The sequence below is a fragment of the Chiloscyllium punctatum genome, chromosome 42 (assembly GCF_047496795.1).
Source record: "Chiloscyllium punctatum isolate Juve2018m chromosome 42, sChiPun1.3, whole genome shotgun sequence".
NCBI classification, from domain to species: domain Eukaryota; kingdom Metazoa; phylum Chordata; class Chondrichthyes; order Orectolobiformes; family Hemiscylliidae; genus Chiloscyllium; species Chiloscyllium punctatum.
The window spans coordinates 46,188,999-46,207,125 of NC_092780.1; the positions used below are offsets into that span (position 1 = coordinate 46,188,999).

The 18,127-nt window shown below is 45.0% G+C and overlaps 1 protein-coding gene across 2 annotated transcripts in view; it reads right to left on the bottom strand.

Moving 5' to 3' along the window:
* The window catches only part of LOC140465933 (parathyroid hormone/parathyroid hormone-related peptide receptor-like), a 211,618-nt gene that overhangs the window by 156,013 nt on the left and 37,478 nt on the right, over positions 1 to 18,127 (bottom strand). For both annotated transcript variants that reach the window (XM_072561914.1, XM_072561915.1), the window contains exons 4-7: positions 17,589 to 17,699; positions 16,460 to 16,581; positions 13,679 to 13,773; positions 2,107 to 2,290 (exon numbers count right to left, since the gene is read on the bottom strand). In XM_072561914.1, the coding sequence (XP_072418015.1) occupies positions 2,107 to 2,290; positions 13,679 to 13,773; positions 16,460 to 16,581; positions 17,589 to 17,699 (512 nt within the window). The remainder of the gene's footprint in view (positions 1 to 2,106; positions 2,291 to 13,678; positions 13,774 to 16,459; positions 16,582 to 17,588; positions 17,700 to 18,127) is intronic.

Below are 18,127 nucleotides of genomic sequence, written 5' to 3' on the forward strand. Positions count from 1 at the left end.
ACGCTATTCCTACCCTAATCATCCTTTTATTCCTCACATACCCATAGAAAGCTTTCCTTGATTCTACTTGCTAATGACTGCCCACATCCTCTCTTCTATCTCTTTAAATCCTTCCTAGTTGATCTGTAACTCTCCATCATCTCATCTGAACCATCTTGTCTCATCAACACATAAGCCTCCTTCTTCCGCTTAACAAGAGATGTAATTTCTGTAATAAACCACGGTTCCCTTGCCTTATCACTTCCTCCCTGCCTGACAGGGACATACCTATCAAGGACATGCAATATCTGTTACTTAAACCAGCTCCACATTTTGATTGTCCCCATCCCCTGCATTTTCTTACCCCATTCTATGCATCCTAAGTCTTGCCTAATCGCATTATAGTTGCACTTCCCCCATCGCTAACTCTTGCCCTGTGACATGTACCTATCCCTTTCCATTGCTAAACTAAACGTAACAGAATTATGGTCACTTTCTCCAAAGTACTCACCTACCACTAAATCAAACACCTGGCCTGGTTCATTACCAAGCACCAGATGCAGTGTGGCCTCCCCTCTTGTCAGCCCTTCGACATGCTAAGTCAGGAAACACAGTATGTTGAAGGGCCTCCTGCACCCATTGAACAAAAACTGGTCTATATGACCTACTAGAGTTATAGCATTTCCAGTCAATATTGGGAAAGTTAAAGACCCCATAATGATCACCCTGCTCCTTTCACTTCTACCCAGAATCGTTTTGCTAATCCTCTCCTCCACCTCTCTGGAACTCTGCGGAGGCCTATAAAAAACTCCCAGCAGTGTGACCTCTCCTCTCAGGTTTCTAACCTCAGCCCATACTACTTATCAAAAGTTTTTTCAGCCACCGTTATACTATCCTTGACTAACAAGGCTACACGTCCCCCTCTCTTACTGCCTTACCTGTTCTTAATGAAAGATCTAAACCCTGGAACTGCAACAACCATGCTTGACCCTGCTCTATCCATGTCTCTGAAATGGCCACAACATCGAAGTCCCAGGTACCTATCCACGCTGCAAGCTCACCTACCATATTTCGGATATTTCTGACATTGAAGTAGACACACTTTAAACCTGATTGCTGTCTGTCAGCATATTCCTTTGACCGTGAAATCCTATCCCTGTCCTCCCTAACTCTCAGAACACCTCAGATTCCCATCCCCTTGCTAAGCTAGTTTAAACCCCTTTATTTCTAACTCATTCTATGATTCACTGCAAGGTAATGCAACTTTTCTTTTATTATTCCCCTATTTGTATCTAGGATTTGTACCGAGGTACTTTGTACCTAAGATGGTGCCATGAGAGGCAACATTGTAAACTTTTAACTGTGCTCCCGTACTTCTCTATGTGAGTACATGTGACAATTCTATGTGCAAAGTATTGGGAGAGACAGATAGCACTAGAATCGGGAATAGCAGGTTAATTAAGGGATCATTAAAACTTTCTAAATCGGGGATACGTAGTTTGGGTCCGCCATACACTGTCTGGAATTGAGGTAGAGGCAAGTTCAGCTGAAGCAGGCAAGAGGACATTAGGGTCTGGGTTAGTGCTTTGGAGAATTATTTAAATGGAGACATGGAAAAGGAACTTTTGGGGCCAAGGCAGGAGAATGGCAGTAATGATACTCAGAGAGCTGGTCTCTTACTGCAAGTAACACTTCTGTGATTGGGTTACTTGCTGCTCCTGGTCAGGTTTTGTCACACGACAATCTTATTCAGAGATTCAGGCTTCAACTGCTGATAGTCGTTTGCATATTAAATCAATGACAGTGTTCCCCAAATTGTTGACAAGGGTCTCCTGGAGTTGGCTGCACCTGGCCACTCAATGCCCACTCCATCCCCCGGAATGACACTGTACACATCCTTTAATCCGAAGCCATTTTCCTCAAGATGAAAGCCTAAACTAACTCCCTGTGTTAATTGCTCCACAGTGGAAGCCCTCAATCATCTTTAGTAACCTAACTGACTGTGACTTCAGTAGAACAGGATGCAAAGGAATGATGTATTAATTTCAATGAATAAGAGATTCATTTGCTATTGACTTATTGCTGGATGTGTGGCAGAGTTCCGACTGTGTGTGTGACCGCACTTACAAACTGACGCTTGTCCTCATGGAGAGTGGCTACATCACCCATTAAATCTTCAACTCTGAACTCCAGCTCATCCGCTGCAGAGTCTGAATAGACCACCACATCCTTGACAAAGATGCTAATAGCTCGGCATACAAACGAAGTGAAGAGGTGCATGTGAATGTAATTTCTGGTACAATGCAGACGCCTGTGTGAAGGACAGAAGTGCCGCATAATTAAACCCAGGCCAAGGGTTTCTTACCCCCCAGAAACCCAATCAGTGAAGATTAGAACTGGATCCAATTGTTGTACACTTCAAACACAGCTACACTTTCGAGGAGTGCAGCGAATCTAGCGTTCATTGAAACTAGGTGCAGGAGTGGGACACAGAGCTCTTCAATCCTACACTGCCATTCCATATGATCACAGCTGATATTCTGTATTGCCATTCCATATGACCACAGCTGATATTCTGTACTGCCATTCCATATGACCATGGATATTCTGCCCTACCATTCCATATGACCACAGCTGATATTCTGTACTGCCATTCCATATGACCATGGATATTCTGCCCTACCATTCCATATGATCACAGCTGATATTCTGTATTGCCATTCCATATGACCACAGCTGATATTCTGTACTGCCATTCCATATGACCATGGATATTCTGCCCTACCATTCCATATGATCACAGCTGATATTCTGTATTGCCATTCCATATGACCACAGCTGATATTCTGTACTGCCATTCCATATGACCATGGATATTCTGCCCTACCATTCCATATGACCACAGCTGATATTCTGTGCTGCCATTCCATATGACCACGGCTGATGTTCTATTTCAATACATTACTCCTGCATTCGACCACCACCTCCTGACACCTTTCATATCTAAAAATGTATCTTTCTTTTTAAAACATTCAGTGACTTGACCTCCAGAGCCTCCTGTGGTTGAGAATTTCATAGGTTCACTACACTTTGAGTGAAGAAAAGTTTCCTCATATTGATCCTAAATGGTTTACCCTCTAACCTGAGACAGTGTTCCCTGTCCAATCTCCCCAATCAGGGAAAACATTCTATCTGCATCAAGTCATCCAGCCCATTTAGAATGTTATATATTTCGATCAGATCCCCTCTCAACTTTCTAAACTCCATTTAAACCAATCTCCCCTCATGGGCCAGTCCTGCCCATCCCCAGTATCATCCCCAGTGAACCTCCACTGCACTCCCTATATCCTTCCTTTGATAGGGTGACTAAAACTACATGCAATACTTCAGTTGTGATCTCACCAGGACCCTGTATAACTGCAGTGAGACATCCCTAGTTTTGAACTGAAATCCTCATGCAATGAAGGCCAACACATCATTTGCTTTCCTAATTGCTTGCTGCACCTGCCTGTCTACAATCACTGACTGGTGTGTACATCCACATTTCTAATAGAATGCCACTCATGATTCCAGGGATGGCAGAACTGGTGTAAGAGGAGAAACAATAACAGTCTAATAAGATGTAGGAGCAGAATTAGGCTATTTGGCCCATCAAGACTGCTCCACCAATGAATCATAGCCAATTATATTTGCAACCCCATTCTCCTGCCTTCTCCCAATAACATTTGATCCCTTTACGAATCAAGAATCTATCTATCTCTTAGTTTTTTATTTGTTTGTGGGATTCAGGTGTCACTGGCTAGCCAGTATTTATTGCCCATATCCAGTTGAAGGTGGTGGTGGTGAGCTTCCTTCTTGAATCACTGCAGTCCACCTCCTCTGGGTTGACCCATGATGCCTTTTAGGAAGGGAATTCCAATTAGGGAGGGAAATGCAGTCAATGATTTGTGCTCCATACTTACTATAGTAATAAATTTCACAAATTAACCACCTCCTGGCTGAGGAAATTCCTCCTCATCTCATTTACAAAGGGTCATCCCTTCATCCTGTGGCTGTGCCCCCTGGTCCTAGCCTCTCCTATTCGTGGAAATACCTTCTCCATGTCTACTCTAGCCAAGCCTCTCAGTGTTCAATTAGTTGCAAACAGATCTCCACCTATTCTTCTAAACTCCATCGAGTATAGACCCAGAGTCCTCATATAAAAAGCCCTTCATCCCTGGAATCATTCTTGTAAATCTCCTCTGGACACTGTCCAAGACCAGGTATCCTTCCTTAGATATGGGCACAAAACTGCTCACAATATTCCAAATGTTTTGATTAGAGCTTATACAGCCTCAGTACTACATATCCTCTCAAAATAAATCCTAACGTTGCATTTAGAGTCATTAGATTAGATTACTTACAGTGTGGAAACAGGCCCTTCAGCCCAACAAGTTCACACCGACCCTCCGAAGAGCAACCCATCCAGACCCATTCCCCTACATTTACCCCTTCACCTAACACTAGAGGCAATTTAGCATGGCCAACTCACCTAACCTGCACATTTTTGGACAGTGGGAGGAAACCCACGCAAACACAGGGAGAATGTCCAAACTCCACACAGACAGTTGCCCAAGGTGGGAATTGAACCCAGGTCTCTGGCGCTGTGAGGCAGCAGTGCTAACCACTGTGCCACCATGCCGCCCACAAAAAAATGTTAGCCTGAGGCTGTGAATTACTAGCCCAGTGACATTACCACTACACCAATGCCTCCCCAAAGAGATGTACAGCATGGAAGCACACCCTTCAGTCCAACTTGTCCATGCTGACCAGATATCCTAAATAAATCTAGTCTCATTTACCAGCACTTGGCCCATATCCCTCTAAACCCTTCCTATTCATATATCCATCCAGATGCCTTTTAAATGTTGTGAATTGTACCAGCCTCCACCACTTCCTCTGGCAGCTCATTCCATACATGCACTGTATGAAAAAGTTGCCCTTAGGTCCATCTTAAATCTTTCCCCTCTCACCCTACACCTATGCCCTCTAGTTCTGGATTTCCCCACCCCAGGGAAAAGACCGTATCTGTTTACCCTATCCATGCCCCTCTTGATTTTATAAACCTCTATGTGGTCATCCCTCAGTCTCTGATCTTCCAGGGAAAATAACCCCAGTATACTCAGCCTCTCCCTGTAGCTCAAACCCTCCAAACTTTTAAATCTTTCCCGAACCCTTTCAAGTTTCACAACACCCTTCCTGTAGCAGGGAAAGCAGAATTGCATGCCGTATTCCAATAATGGCCTTCCTAGCTGCCACGTTAACCTTAAGACAATCCTGAGCTGGAACCTCTAAGTCCCTTTGTGTTTCATATTTCCAAAGTCTTTCTTTACTTAGAAAATTGTCTCTATCTCTAGCCTTCCTGCTCAAATGCATAATCTCACACGTTTCCACCTTTTCTCATTTGCCACTTTACTCACTGTCCAAGCCTGTCCAAGTCCTTCTGCAGCCTCCCCACTTCCTCAACGTTCACCTATCTTTACGTCATCTGCAAACTTCACAACAATGCCCTCCTTTCCTTTGTCCAGATCGTTAATGCATAACTTGAATAGTTGTGGTCGCAACACTGAATCCTGCAGAACTCTACTGATCACTGGATGCCATTCTGAAAAAGACCCCCTTATCTCCATTCTCTGCTTGAATCACAGGATTTAGAAGAACGAGTTGGGATGGGAACTGAAACAACAGGACAGTAAGTGCAGGGACTGAGGACAAAGTGAGACTGAGGTATGCATAGCTCAGAGTACAAGCAAGCAGAGGGAAGTCACAGGGCTCAGAGGGACTGGAAGTTGGGAGTACATTGACTTCAATGCAAGAAACGTAACAGGTAAGACAGATAAACTAAGAGCATGGATAACGGCATGGAATTATGATGTTATTGTCATTACAGAGATGTGGTTAAAGGAGGGACAGGACTGGCTGTTCAACATTCCAGGATGTCACTGTTTTAGATGAAACAGAAAGGGAAACAAAAGGAATGAGGGATCAGCATTGCTGATTAGGGATCACATCACAGCTATGTTGAGGGATCTTGCAGTGAGGTCAGGAATAGAAAGGATCAAACCACTATAGTTTTCTATAGACCTCCCAACAGCCAACAGGAGACAGAGGAGCAAATATGCAGTCAAATCTTAGAAAGGTGTGAAAAAAGCTGGATAGTAGTGGTGAGTGACTTCTGACCTTCTAGAGAGTATCCCACCCAGACCCATTCCCCTACCCTATTATTCTACATTTACCCCTGACTAATGCACCTAACCTACACATCCCTGAACACTATGGACAATTTAGCATGCCCAATTCACCTAACCTGCATAACTTTGGACTGTGGGAGGAAACTGGAGCACCCAGAGGAAACCTACACAAACACAGGGAGAACATGCAAACTCCATATAGACAGTCACCCGAGGCTGGAATCATATCAGAGGTCCCTGGTGCTGTGAGGCAGCAGTGCTAACCACTGAGCCACTGTGCTGTCACATAGTTTTATATGGGAAAGGTCATGTCTCACCAACCTGATTAAATTTTTTGAAAAGGTGACAGAGATAATTGATGAAGGAAGGGCTGTGGATGTAGTTTACATGGACTTTAGTAAGGCATTTGATAAAGTCCCATATGGCAGATTGGTATGAAAACTAAAGTCACATGGGATTCGGGGTGAGCTGGCGAGATGGATACAAAACTGGCTTGGTCATAAAAGTGGCAAGAGGGTGTCATTCAGAATGGAGACCAGTAACAAGAGATGTTCCACAGGGAAGTGTCTTAGGTCCTTTGTTGTTTGTAGTATATATAAATAATCTGGAGTAAAATGTGGGTGGCTGATTAAGTTTGCAGATGACATGAAGATTGGTGGAGTTGCTGCTGGTGCCAACAATTGTGAAAGGTTACAACGGGATATAGATAGATTGGCAACTTGGGCACAGAAATAGCAGTTGGAGTTTAATCCAGACCAATGTGCAGTGATGCATTTTGGAGAATCAAAGTTAGGTGTGAACTATACTGTAAGCTGTTCGAAACCTTAGGAACATTACCATACAGACGGATCTGGGTGGGCAGGTCCACAGGTGGCAGGGTGACTAAGAAAGCATATGACATGCTTGCCTTTATCAGCCAGGTCATGGAGTACAAGAGTTAGCATACCCTATTGTAGCTATATAAAACCCTGATTAGGCAGCATTTGGAGTATTGGGTGCAGTTTTAGTTGCCACACTACCAGAAGGACGTGGAAGCTTTGGAGAGAGTGCAGGGAAGGTTCACCAGGATGTTGCCTGGTCTCGAGGGCATTGACAATGAGGAAAGGTTAAAAGAGATTAAACAGTGATAGTTTTCACTGGAAAGACAGTGACTGAGAGGAGATCTGATAGAGGTCTACACAATTATGAGAGGCATAGATAGGGTGGATAGTCAAAGGATTTTTCCCAGGGTTGAAGTTTCAATTACCAAGGGGTGACAGGTTCAAAGGGAGAGGAGGACAGGTAAAGGGAGATGTTTGAGGGATGTTTTTCACCCAGAGCGTGGTAGGAGCCTGGAACACAGTGCCAGAAGAGGTGGCTGAAGCAGGTATGTTAGTGCCATTCAAGAGGCATCTGGATGGTTATATGAATAAGATGCCCTCCAACGCATCTCGTCCACATCCCGCACCTCCGCCCTCAGACCCCACCCCTCCAACCGTAACAAGGACAGAACGCCCCTAGTGCTCACCTTCCACCCTACAAACCTTCGCATCAACCAAATCATCCACCGACATTTCCGCCACCTCCAAAAAGACCCCACCACCAGGGATATATTTCCCTCCCCACCCCTTTCCGCCTTCCGCAAAGACCGTTCCTTCCGTGACTACCTGGTCAGGTCCACACCCCCCTACGACCCACCCTCCCATTCTGGCACTTTCCCCTGCCACCGCAGGAACTGTAAAACCTATGCCGACACCTCCTCCCTCACCTCTATCCAAGGCCCTAAAGGAGCCTTCCACATCCATCAAAGTTTCACCTGCACATCCACCAACATCATTTATTGTATCCGTTGCTCCCGATGTGGTCTCCTCTACATTGGGGAGACTGGGCGCCTCCTAGCAGAGCACTTTAGGGAACATCTCCGAAACACCCGCACCAATCAACCAAACCGCCCCGTGGCCCAACATTTCAACTCCCCCTCCCACTCTGCCGAGGACATGGAGGTCCTGGGCCTCCTTCACCGCCGCTCCCTCACCACCAGACGCCTGGAGGAAGAACGCCTCATCTTCCGCCTCGGAACACTTCAACCCCAGGGCATCAATGTGGACTTCACCAGTTTCCTCATTTCCCCTTCCCCCACCTCATCCTAGTTTCAAACTTCCAGCTCAGTTACTGTCTCCTTGACTTGTCCGACCTGCCTATCTTCTTTTCCACCTTTCCACTCCACCCTCTCCTCCTTGACCTATCACCTTCATCCCCTCCCCCACTCACCCATTGTACTCTATGCTACTCTCTCCCCACCCCCACCCTCCTCTAGCTTATCTCTCCACACTTCAGGCTCACTGCCTTTATTCCTGATGAAGGGCTTTTGCCCGAAATGTCGATTTCGCTGCTCGTTGGATGCTGCCTGAACTGCTGTGCTCTTCCAGCACCACTAATCCAGTATTTGATTTTCAGCATCTGCAGTCATCGTTTTTACCAGGGAATAAAGGGATACAGACCAAACATGGGCAGAAGGTTTGTTTTTTAGTTTAGTTAGGGCATGATGATTGGTACAGGCTTGGAGGGCCGAATGGCCTGTTTCTGTGCTACACTTCCCTTTTGTTCTTAGTTCTTCTTTGGAACTCTATAAAATTGGACCAGGTCTAGACAGGGTAAGTGCAGGGGGAAGTCCCTGATGACCGGCAAGTCACAGTTTCAGCAAATGAGATAGATAGTGAACATAGAAAGAGATAAATCATATGTATGTAAATGCATGAAGTATCATGAACAAAATTGAGGAACTGGAAGCAGAAATTGATCTCGGAGAATATAACATAATGGCATTGACAGATATGTGGCTCAAGCCAGAACAGCATTGTCTACTTAATATCCCAGGTTACAACGATTTTCGTAGAAACAGGACAGGTATAAAGGGAGGTGTGTAGCAGTCTTGAATAAGATTTGTTACTGAATTCAGTCTATACAGTTAAAGGTGAAAAACAAGAAGGGAGTAGTGATCTTTTTGGATATTTATTAGAGACCTCCAAATAGTGGGAGGATGCAGAAGAGAGCATTTATAGGCAGATTATGAAATTCTGCAGTACAATAGGGGAATTAGTGATTTAAATTACCTTAGAATAGACTGGGAAAAAAGGTACAGGGTATGGCATGGAAGGGAAAAACATTCCCGCTATGTGTGTAGAAAAACTTTCTGGAACAGTGCACTTCCAGTCTGACCTGGGATGGGGAAGGTCTGAGAAATCCGGTAGGCCAAGTGGAAAACATCAGAGTGGGGAAGCCTTTGGGAAATAGCAATCATAACATATTAAATTTCAACTTGCAAAATAATAATAATCAGTTAATGATTAAGATCCCAGACTGGAAAAGAATAGATTTTAGTGGTATAAGAGTTGACTTGGGGTAAGTTGATTAGAAATTCATTTTGGTAAATAAAACATGGATGAAAATTGGTTGAATCAGATGCAAAATAGGTACATTCCTATGGGAAATTAATACAGGATATCCAAAGCTTGATACTCTGGATGACTAAGGGTATTGATGAGAAAATAAGGAGGATAAAGGAGGCATGTGATGCATACCAGAATAATACTGACAATAGAAATCAGGAGACGTGTCTCGGATACAGGAGAGAGACGAAGGCTCATGATGAGGAAAGCTGAAAGGAAGTATGAGGAAAGGATGGCAGGCTGAGCTAAAACAAACAGTAAAATGCTCTTCAAACATATTAATAGCAAAAGGTTCCTGAAGGACAGAGTGGGGTTCATAATGAACAAACAGAGAAGCTGCTCACTGTAGTAAAGGGTATGGCAGAGGTACTAAATGAGTACCTTTACCAAAGTAGAAGATGGTGACGATGGCTCCAGTTGAAAATGTGGGCGTTGAGCAGCTGACCAATACAGTGATAGATAATGAAGGGGTAGTAAAAAGGCTGGCAGCACTCCAGGTAGAGAAGTGGTTTGGCCCAGACAAGATGCAAAATAGACAAGAAAGAGGCTGGAAGAACACAGCAAACCAGGCAGCATCAGGAGATGCAGAAATCAACATTTTGGATGTAATTCTTCTTCAGGATTGGCGGTGCATATGGGGGTTGCTGGAGATAAAGGGGATGGCAGGGGCAGGGTGGTGAAGTGGGGATAGGTGAAGACAGGCAGACGGTTTGACCTGGTTGGTCAATGGGAGGAATGAATCCTGTAGGTGGCTGAGAGGAGCAGAAGGGAGGGAGAGGGGCTGGAAGGGGAGAGAGGGAATGGAAAGGGTGGTTGCTTGATATTGGAGAACTCAGTATGGAACCCTCCAGGCTGCAGGATGGCCAGGCAGAAGATGAGGTGCTGTTCCACCAATTTGCGGTTTGGTTCATTGTGGCAATGGAGGAGGCCAAGGATGGTTATATAGGAAAGGGAGTGGTTGGGGGAATTAAAATGGGCGATCCGGTTGGCCCCTGTTCTCCCCAATGTAGGGAGGGCCACATCAAGAGCACCTGATGCAGTAAATTGGAAGAGATTGGCAGGTTGACAGGTGAACCTCTGTTTCACCTGGAAGGATTGTTTGGCTACTTGGATGGAGGTGAGGGGGTGGTGTACCGGCAGGTTTTGCATCTTCTCCGGTTGCAGGGGAAGGTACCTAAGGGTAACTGAGTGGCGCAAACCAAGGACTGTCGAAGGGAATGGTCCTTGTGGAACGCAGAAAGGGGTGGAGAGAGGAAGAGGTTCTTGGTGGTGGGGTCTAGTTGGAAAAACACTGGCAATTGCAACTAGACCCCACCACCAAGTATTCTTAAATACTTCCGCCAATTCCAACTACTCTCCCATCCAAATCCCCTGAATCCCGAGGTACCTTTCCCTGCAACCAGAGAAGGTGCAAAACCTGCTGGTACACCAGCCCCCTCACCTCCATTGCGGGCCCCAAACAGTCCTTCCAGGTGAGACAGAGGTTCAGTTCCATCTCTTCCAACCTGGTTTACTGCATCAGGTGCTCCCGATGTGATCTTCCTTGCATTGGGGAGACCAAATGTAAACTTGGGGAACGTTTCACTGAGCGTCTAAGCCAGGCCCAATCACCGCCCATTTTAATTCCCCTTCCCACTCCCTTTCCAACATGACTATCCTTGGCCTCCTCCATTGCCACAATGAACCAAACCACAAATTAGAGGAACAACACCTCATCTTCTTCCTGGCAGCCTACAGCCCGGAGGACTCAATATTGAGTTTTCCAATGTCAAATAATCTCCTTTCCCTTCCCCCAACTTCCTTCCCCACCTCTCCCCCTTCTTCCATTCCTCTCAGCCACCAACCAGATTCATTTCTCCCATCGATCAACCAGGTCATGCCCTCTGCCCATCTTCACTTATCCACACTTCGCCACCTGGCCCCTGCCATCCCCTTTCACTGCAGCACCCCCTACACTCACCCCCAGTCCTGAAGAAGGGTTACACCTGAAACGTCGACTTTTGCATCTCCTGATGCTGCCTGGCTTGCTGTCGTTTTCCAGCCTCCTGCCTGTCTACTTTGGATTCCAGCCTCTGCAGTTTTTTTTTGTCTCTAACCAGATAGGATGCATCCTAGATTGCCGACAGAGGTAAAGGAGCAAATTGTGGAGCCATTGGCAGAAATTTTCCAGGCCTCACTGAACACAGGATTAATCCCAGGGGACTGGAGTGAATATAACACTTTTTTTTTAAGAAAGAGGCAAAGGATAACCTAGGAAACAGCAAACCTATCATTTGACAACAACAGTGTGAAAACCAATAGAGGCTAGAATACAGGTAAGGTAAATATACACAGAGAAAAATAAGTTATTAGACAGTCAATATGATTGTCAAGATCAGGTTGTGTCTGACAAATGAAATGAATTCTTTGATGAGGTGACAGAGGTAGTGCAGTGGATGTTGTATATTTGGACCTTCAGAAAGCATTTGATATGGTGTCACATTGGCAGATTAAAATTGTTTGGGATTGATAGGTCCTTGGCAGCACAGATTAGAAGTTGTCTAAAAGACAAGAGACAAAGGGAAGGTATAGATGGGTATTCCTCAGAATAGAGATGATGTAGAAAAGGTGTTCCACAGATCAGTACCGGGACCTTTGCCTTTTCAGATTTATATAAACAGTTGGGTGATGGGTCTTGAAGGCAAAATCTGTAAATTTTCAGATGATACTAAGTTAGAAAGAATAGTGAATTGTGAGGATGACGTTGAGCTGCTTCAGAGGGGCATCTAAAAGTTGGCCAAATGGGTAGACACCAGACAGATGAAATTCAGTGCAGAGAAACCTGAGATAATGTATTTTGTAGAAGAAACAAGGAGGGAAAACACAAGCTCCATGGTCCAACTTTGAGAGGAATACAGGAGCAGAAGGATGTCCATGATTCTCTTAAGGTGGCTAGACAAGTTGATACATGTGTTAAGACTTGAAGGATCTTTGGGTTCTTAATAGGGGCATAGCATAGAAAAGCAATGAAGTGATGCTATATCTCTACAAGCCATTAATCAGACCACATTTGGAGTAATGTGTTCAGTTCTAGGCTTTATTTAAGGAAGGATGATAAAACCCTGGAGAGAGTCCAAAGACAATTTACTAGAGGGATATCAGGAATGAGGGAATTTAGATACAAGGAAGGATTAGAGAAATTCCTTGGAACAGAAGAGATTTAAGAGGCAACTTTAATGAAGCGTTCAATATGATGAACAATTGTGCCAGACTCAAGAAGGATATAGTTTCCACTATTTGGTATGCCAGTAACTTGGGGTCACAATTTTCAAGACTGTCAGCAATAGAGCTATGAGTGTGATGAAGAGAAATATCCTTACTCAGAGTTGTTAGCATTTGGAATGCGCTGCCTGGGAGGCAGATTCCATAGGAGGTTTCAAAAGTGACCCTGATATTTATTTGAAAGTGAAGTTAGATGACCATAGAAATAGGGTTGGAGAATGGGGAGCTCTTTCGAGAGCTCGGACAGACATGGTGGGTCAACTGACCCCCTTTTATACTGTAAATACTACAATGTCTATGATTTAGGACTGAGCTCGAGAGAAAGATCTTCACCCAGAGAGTAGTGAGCCTGTGGACTTCTCTGTCACAGAAAGGGGTGGAGGATGGGGAATATGAGAGGGGTGATTGAGATGGGATTGGGATATTGAACTACATTTAGGCATCTATTTTGCTGCTGTATGGGACTTAAGGCTGGGTTCTGGTGTGGAGCATTGATGCCTCTTTGTTTTATGAGCAGCAGTGTACTTCCCCTCAATGTGAGTGTGACTCCTGATCCTTACTGTCCCCCAATCCCTACCCCCACTCTATCCCCACAACCACACCTCCCCCCCTCCACCTCCACAAATCCCCCGCTCCCTCCATCACATCCAGCCCACCTAGGGACACCCACCCACCAAGATGGCTCTGTCCATATAGCGCCTGAGAAACAGAACATTTCAACAATGAAGAATTCCTGCTAAAATACAGTCTGATGGTGTGAGGTAATGACCATATTCTTACTTGAAGTAACTGAGTATAGAGACAGCAGCCAACAGCGAGACCAATGAGATGGAATATCCCACCGTGTAGATCAGGTGGAGACGCTCAAATACTTCCTGAGGGGATAAATGAGAATCTTGGTGTGAGAGTCTTGCATAAAGTGAACAACTTCAATGCATTTCCAACATTATAGGTCAGCATTCATCACTAGTTCTATGCCAAGGCCCACACTCCCTCCCACCAGACAACCAGGGGCTGCATTTTCAAACTGGCATTAGGATCTCCTCACCTGAATAATTTCCAATTCCTAACTCAGCATGGTGTCAGTATCAATGATGCAACTAGTTTTCAAATGTGAAGGACTTAATCAGCTGGGGTGGGTGCAGGAAAGGCTATGGCCATGGTGTGTCTGTGGATGTGGTGTGTCTGTGGATGTGGTGGGTCTGTGGATGTGGTGGGTCTGTGGATGTGGTGGTTCTATTGGTGTGGTGGGTCTGTGGGTGTGGTGGGTCTGTGGATGTGGTGTCTCTGTGGATGTGGTGGGTCTTTGGGTGTGGTGGGTCTGTGGATGTGGTGGGTCTGTGGATGTGGTGGTTCTATTGGTGTGGTGGGTCTGTGGGTGTGGTGGGTCTGTGGGTGTGGTGGGTCTGTGGGTGTGGTGGTTCTATTGGTGTGGTGGGTCTGTGGGTGTGGTGGGTCTGTGGGTGTGGTGGGTCTGTGGGTGTGGTGTCAGAGTGGCTTGCCTAGATTCAAAGGCCATTCACTGAGAATATGGCACAGTATCGAACAGGTCCAGGCATCAATGGGCCATACCTAGTTGCCCTTGAGAATGGTAGTGAGCAGCCTTCGTGAACTGCTACAGTCTATGTGTTGTATGTAGACCTATAATGGAATTCCAGGATGGAGTGTGGATTGAATGGGAACTTGCAGGTGATGGTGTTCCCATGTATTTATATACCCTGTCTTTCAAGGTGATAGAGGCTTGGAAGGTACTGTCTAAAGAGCCTTGCTGAATTTCTGCAGTGCACCATGTAGATGATACACACTGCAGCCACTGTGTATTGGTGGTGAAGGGAATAAATCGTGAAGGTGGTGGATCTGGTGCCGAACAGGCAAACTGTTTTGTCCTGAATGGTGTTGATTCTTGATTGGTATTAGAGCTGCACTTATCTAGGCAAGTGGGGAGTATTCTAGCACACTCTTGACTTGTGCCTTGTAGATGGTGGATAGGCTTTGGGGAGTCGAGAGGTGAATTACACATTGTAGGATTCATATTCTCTGAGCTGCTTTTATCGCATTATTTGAGGAATTGCAGAAAGAACTCACTATTGTGTAATCATTGGCGATCATTCCCACTTCTGACCATATAATGGACAAAAGGTCATTGATGAAACAGGAGAACTTAGGGCCAGGATCCTGCCCTGAGAAGCTTCTGCAGAGATCAATAATGAAGTTTACCCTCCTTCCCATTTACTTCAACCGTGTTAGGGTTCCTTGAAGTCATTCTTGACCAAATACTGCTTTGATATCAAGGGCTGTCACACTCACTTCACTTCTGGAATCAGCTCTTTTGTCAATGTTTGAACCAAGGCTGTGGTCAGGAGCTGAGTGACCCTGGCAGAACCCAAACTGAGCAGGTTATTGCTGAGCAGGTGCTGCTTGATAGCATTGTTAATGACACTTTCCAACACTTTACTGATGATTGAGAGCAGGTTAATGAGGTGGTAATTATCTGTGCTGTACAGACTCTGCATTTGGAAGGCTGGAAACAGTTGGAAGAGGTTCCATCTTTTCAGGTGTTGTATCTGTGCAAGAACTGCTTGCATATAGTTGCAGCTAATTCTGGAGCAGGTATCTACGATACTTAGATTAGATTACTTACAGTGTGGAAACAGGCCCTTCAGCCAAACAACCCGACCCATCGAAGCACACCTACACAGACCCATTCCCCTACATTTACCCCTGCACCTAACACTACGGGCAATTCACCTAACCTGCCCATTTTTGGACTGTGGGAGGAAACTGGAGCACCTGGAGGAAACCCACACAAACACGGGGAGAATATGCAAACTCCACACAGTCAGTCACCTGAGGTGGGAATTGAACCCAGGTCTCTGGTGCTGTGAGGCAGCAGTGCTAATCACGGTGCCACCCCTTCTAGCTGAATTCAAACTGTCCAGACATTGACTTTGTCCATGCTTCAACAATAACTCTGGATTGATTGGAACATTCATTTATAAATCAATATATCATCTCATTTCTAATCCTTATTAATATGTCTCCCTAAGTGGCACGGTGGCACAGGGGTTAGCACTGCTGCCTCACAGCACTGGAGAGCCGGGTTCAATTCCCGCCTCAGGCGACTGACTGTGTGGAGTTTGCACATTCTCCCCGTGTCTGTGTGGGTTTCCTCTGGTTGCTCCGGTTTCCTCCCACAGTCCAAAAATGTGCAGGTGAATTGGCCATGCTAAAATTGCCCGTAGTGTTAGGTGTAGGGGAATAGTTCTGGGTGGGTTGTGCTTCGGTGGGTCGGTATGGACTTGTTGGGCCGAAGGGCCTGTGTCCACACTGTAAGTAATCTAATCTAATAATAAATATAAATTCCTTTTTTCTGCACATTTCAGATGTCATTCTAGACCCATGTCCATTCATTCGATACCACTTTTACTATAACTGGATGTTGTCAGTATCCATGCTTTTGCTGTATCTGGTACTTATAGCTACTAGTAGAGTTGAAGATTTGGCTAGTAAATAAACAGTAACTCTTGGTTAAATGAGTAATGTTGCTTATTTGTTGTTTACCTTGTGGTGCCAATGGTCAGGCTTCAGGAACTTGGTGCACTCTGTGTAGTTTGCCCAAGTTCTGTTAATGCTGGGGACTAACTCCCAGTCCCCATGTATGTTGCACTTGCGATAGGCATTACCTGTCAGGAGAAAGGCAACATTTAGATTTATGATAAAAGATTCCACCAAACACCTTGCAGCAGCAGTCCTGCAAACACCTCATGGATCCAGTGGATCTCCACAGCTAGATCCAACACTGTTCATAGAAACTTCTAGCTGAATTCAAATGGTCCAGACATTGACTTTGTCTAGGCTTCAATGATAACTCTGGACTGATTGGGACATTCATTTATAAATCAAAATATCAACTCATTTCTAATGCTTATTAATATGTCTCCCTAAGTTCCTTTTTTCTGCACATTTCAGATGTCATTCTAGACCCATGTCCATTCATTCTATACCTCTTTTACTTTCTATTCACTCACCAGGGCCTTTTCTCCTTTTCCCTGCCTTTGATGCTACACCATGTGTGCGTCCTTTCACTTCTCTTTCTCAGTCTCCAAAGCCCTATCAACCATCATTTTCCCTCAGCTTTACTGCTGTCTTGTTGCCTTTGAACAGAGGTTGGGAGGTTGGATATAATAGATCAGAGGCAGAGCAGTCAGAGTGGGAACAGAGTCAAAGGGGGGTTCGCAATCCTCCAACTGTCTTCAATAAAATCTTAGACATAAAAAAGTAGATAGTAAGTGTTTGATCAGTGACTATTCTTCTTCCCTTAACACATATAACAAAAAGTGCACACAAAGGATTAAAAGACCATTTTTAGACCGAATTCTGCACTGAAGTCCCAATCATCCATCATTCTTGCACATGCTGCCCTACTTTGATCCCCAGTACTCAATAATTCAACTCCAAATTTTCATCATCTCTGTAAGCTCCTCCAGCCTTGCAATCCTCAGCAAATACACACTTGTCCAATTCTCTCTATTGTACATTCCCCATTCTTTCACTCACTGTCAGTATTACAGAGAATGTGATTACATTCAGTGTGAGGAGTCAGTGAAAGCAGACAGCATGAACAGTCAGACACACAGTGTAAGTCAGTTGTTAGCAATCAGTGGAAGCAGACTGCAGTCTGTGTAGTTACCTTGGTGGTTAAAATCATAAATATACTCAGGACAGGAGACTGAGACACTCTTGTTGGGGGTCCCCAGGGGCCAGCACACGATACCATCCCACTCAGGCCTGCAACTGACACCTGCATAGACACAAAAAAGAGCAAACATTATCAAACATTTCAGCAAGTCACAGATTAGTAAACAATCAAGGTGCAGTGAAAACCAACAGAGAGGTAGGGGAAGCTCCCACCAATATCCTTAGCTTGTTTTTAGAGAAACACAGCACCAGGAACTGCAGTGAAAACAGAAATCCTGGAGCTGCCTTGAGAGAGAGTGGTCACTGCCACATTCACTAACTCCACAAATGGAAGACTCAAGCAGCCTAAGGCTCCATGCATATCCATGCATGTGGTGTCTTACCACCCAATACATAATCTCTCCCTCCTGAACCATCTTGTTTCAGATAATTCCAGCTGAAACAGCTGCCTAACTCACAAACATTCCCTTCCCTACTCATTTTTCTTTATTTCTCTGAAGCTTGACACTAATCTGAAGGAAGTGGTTTGAT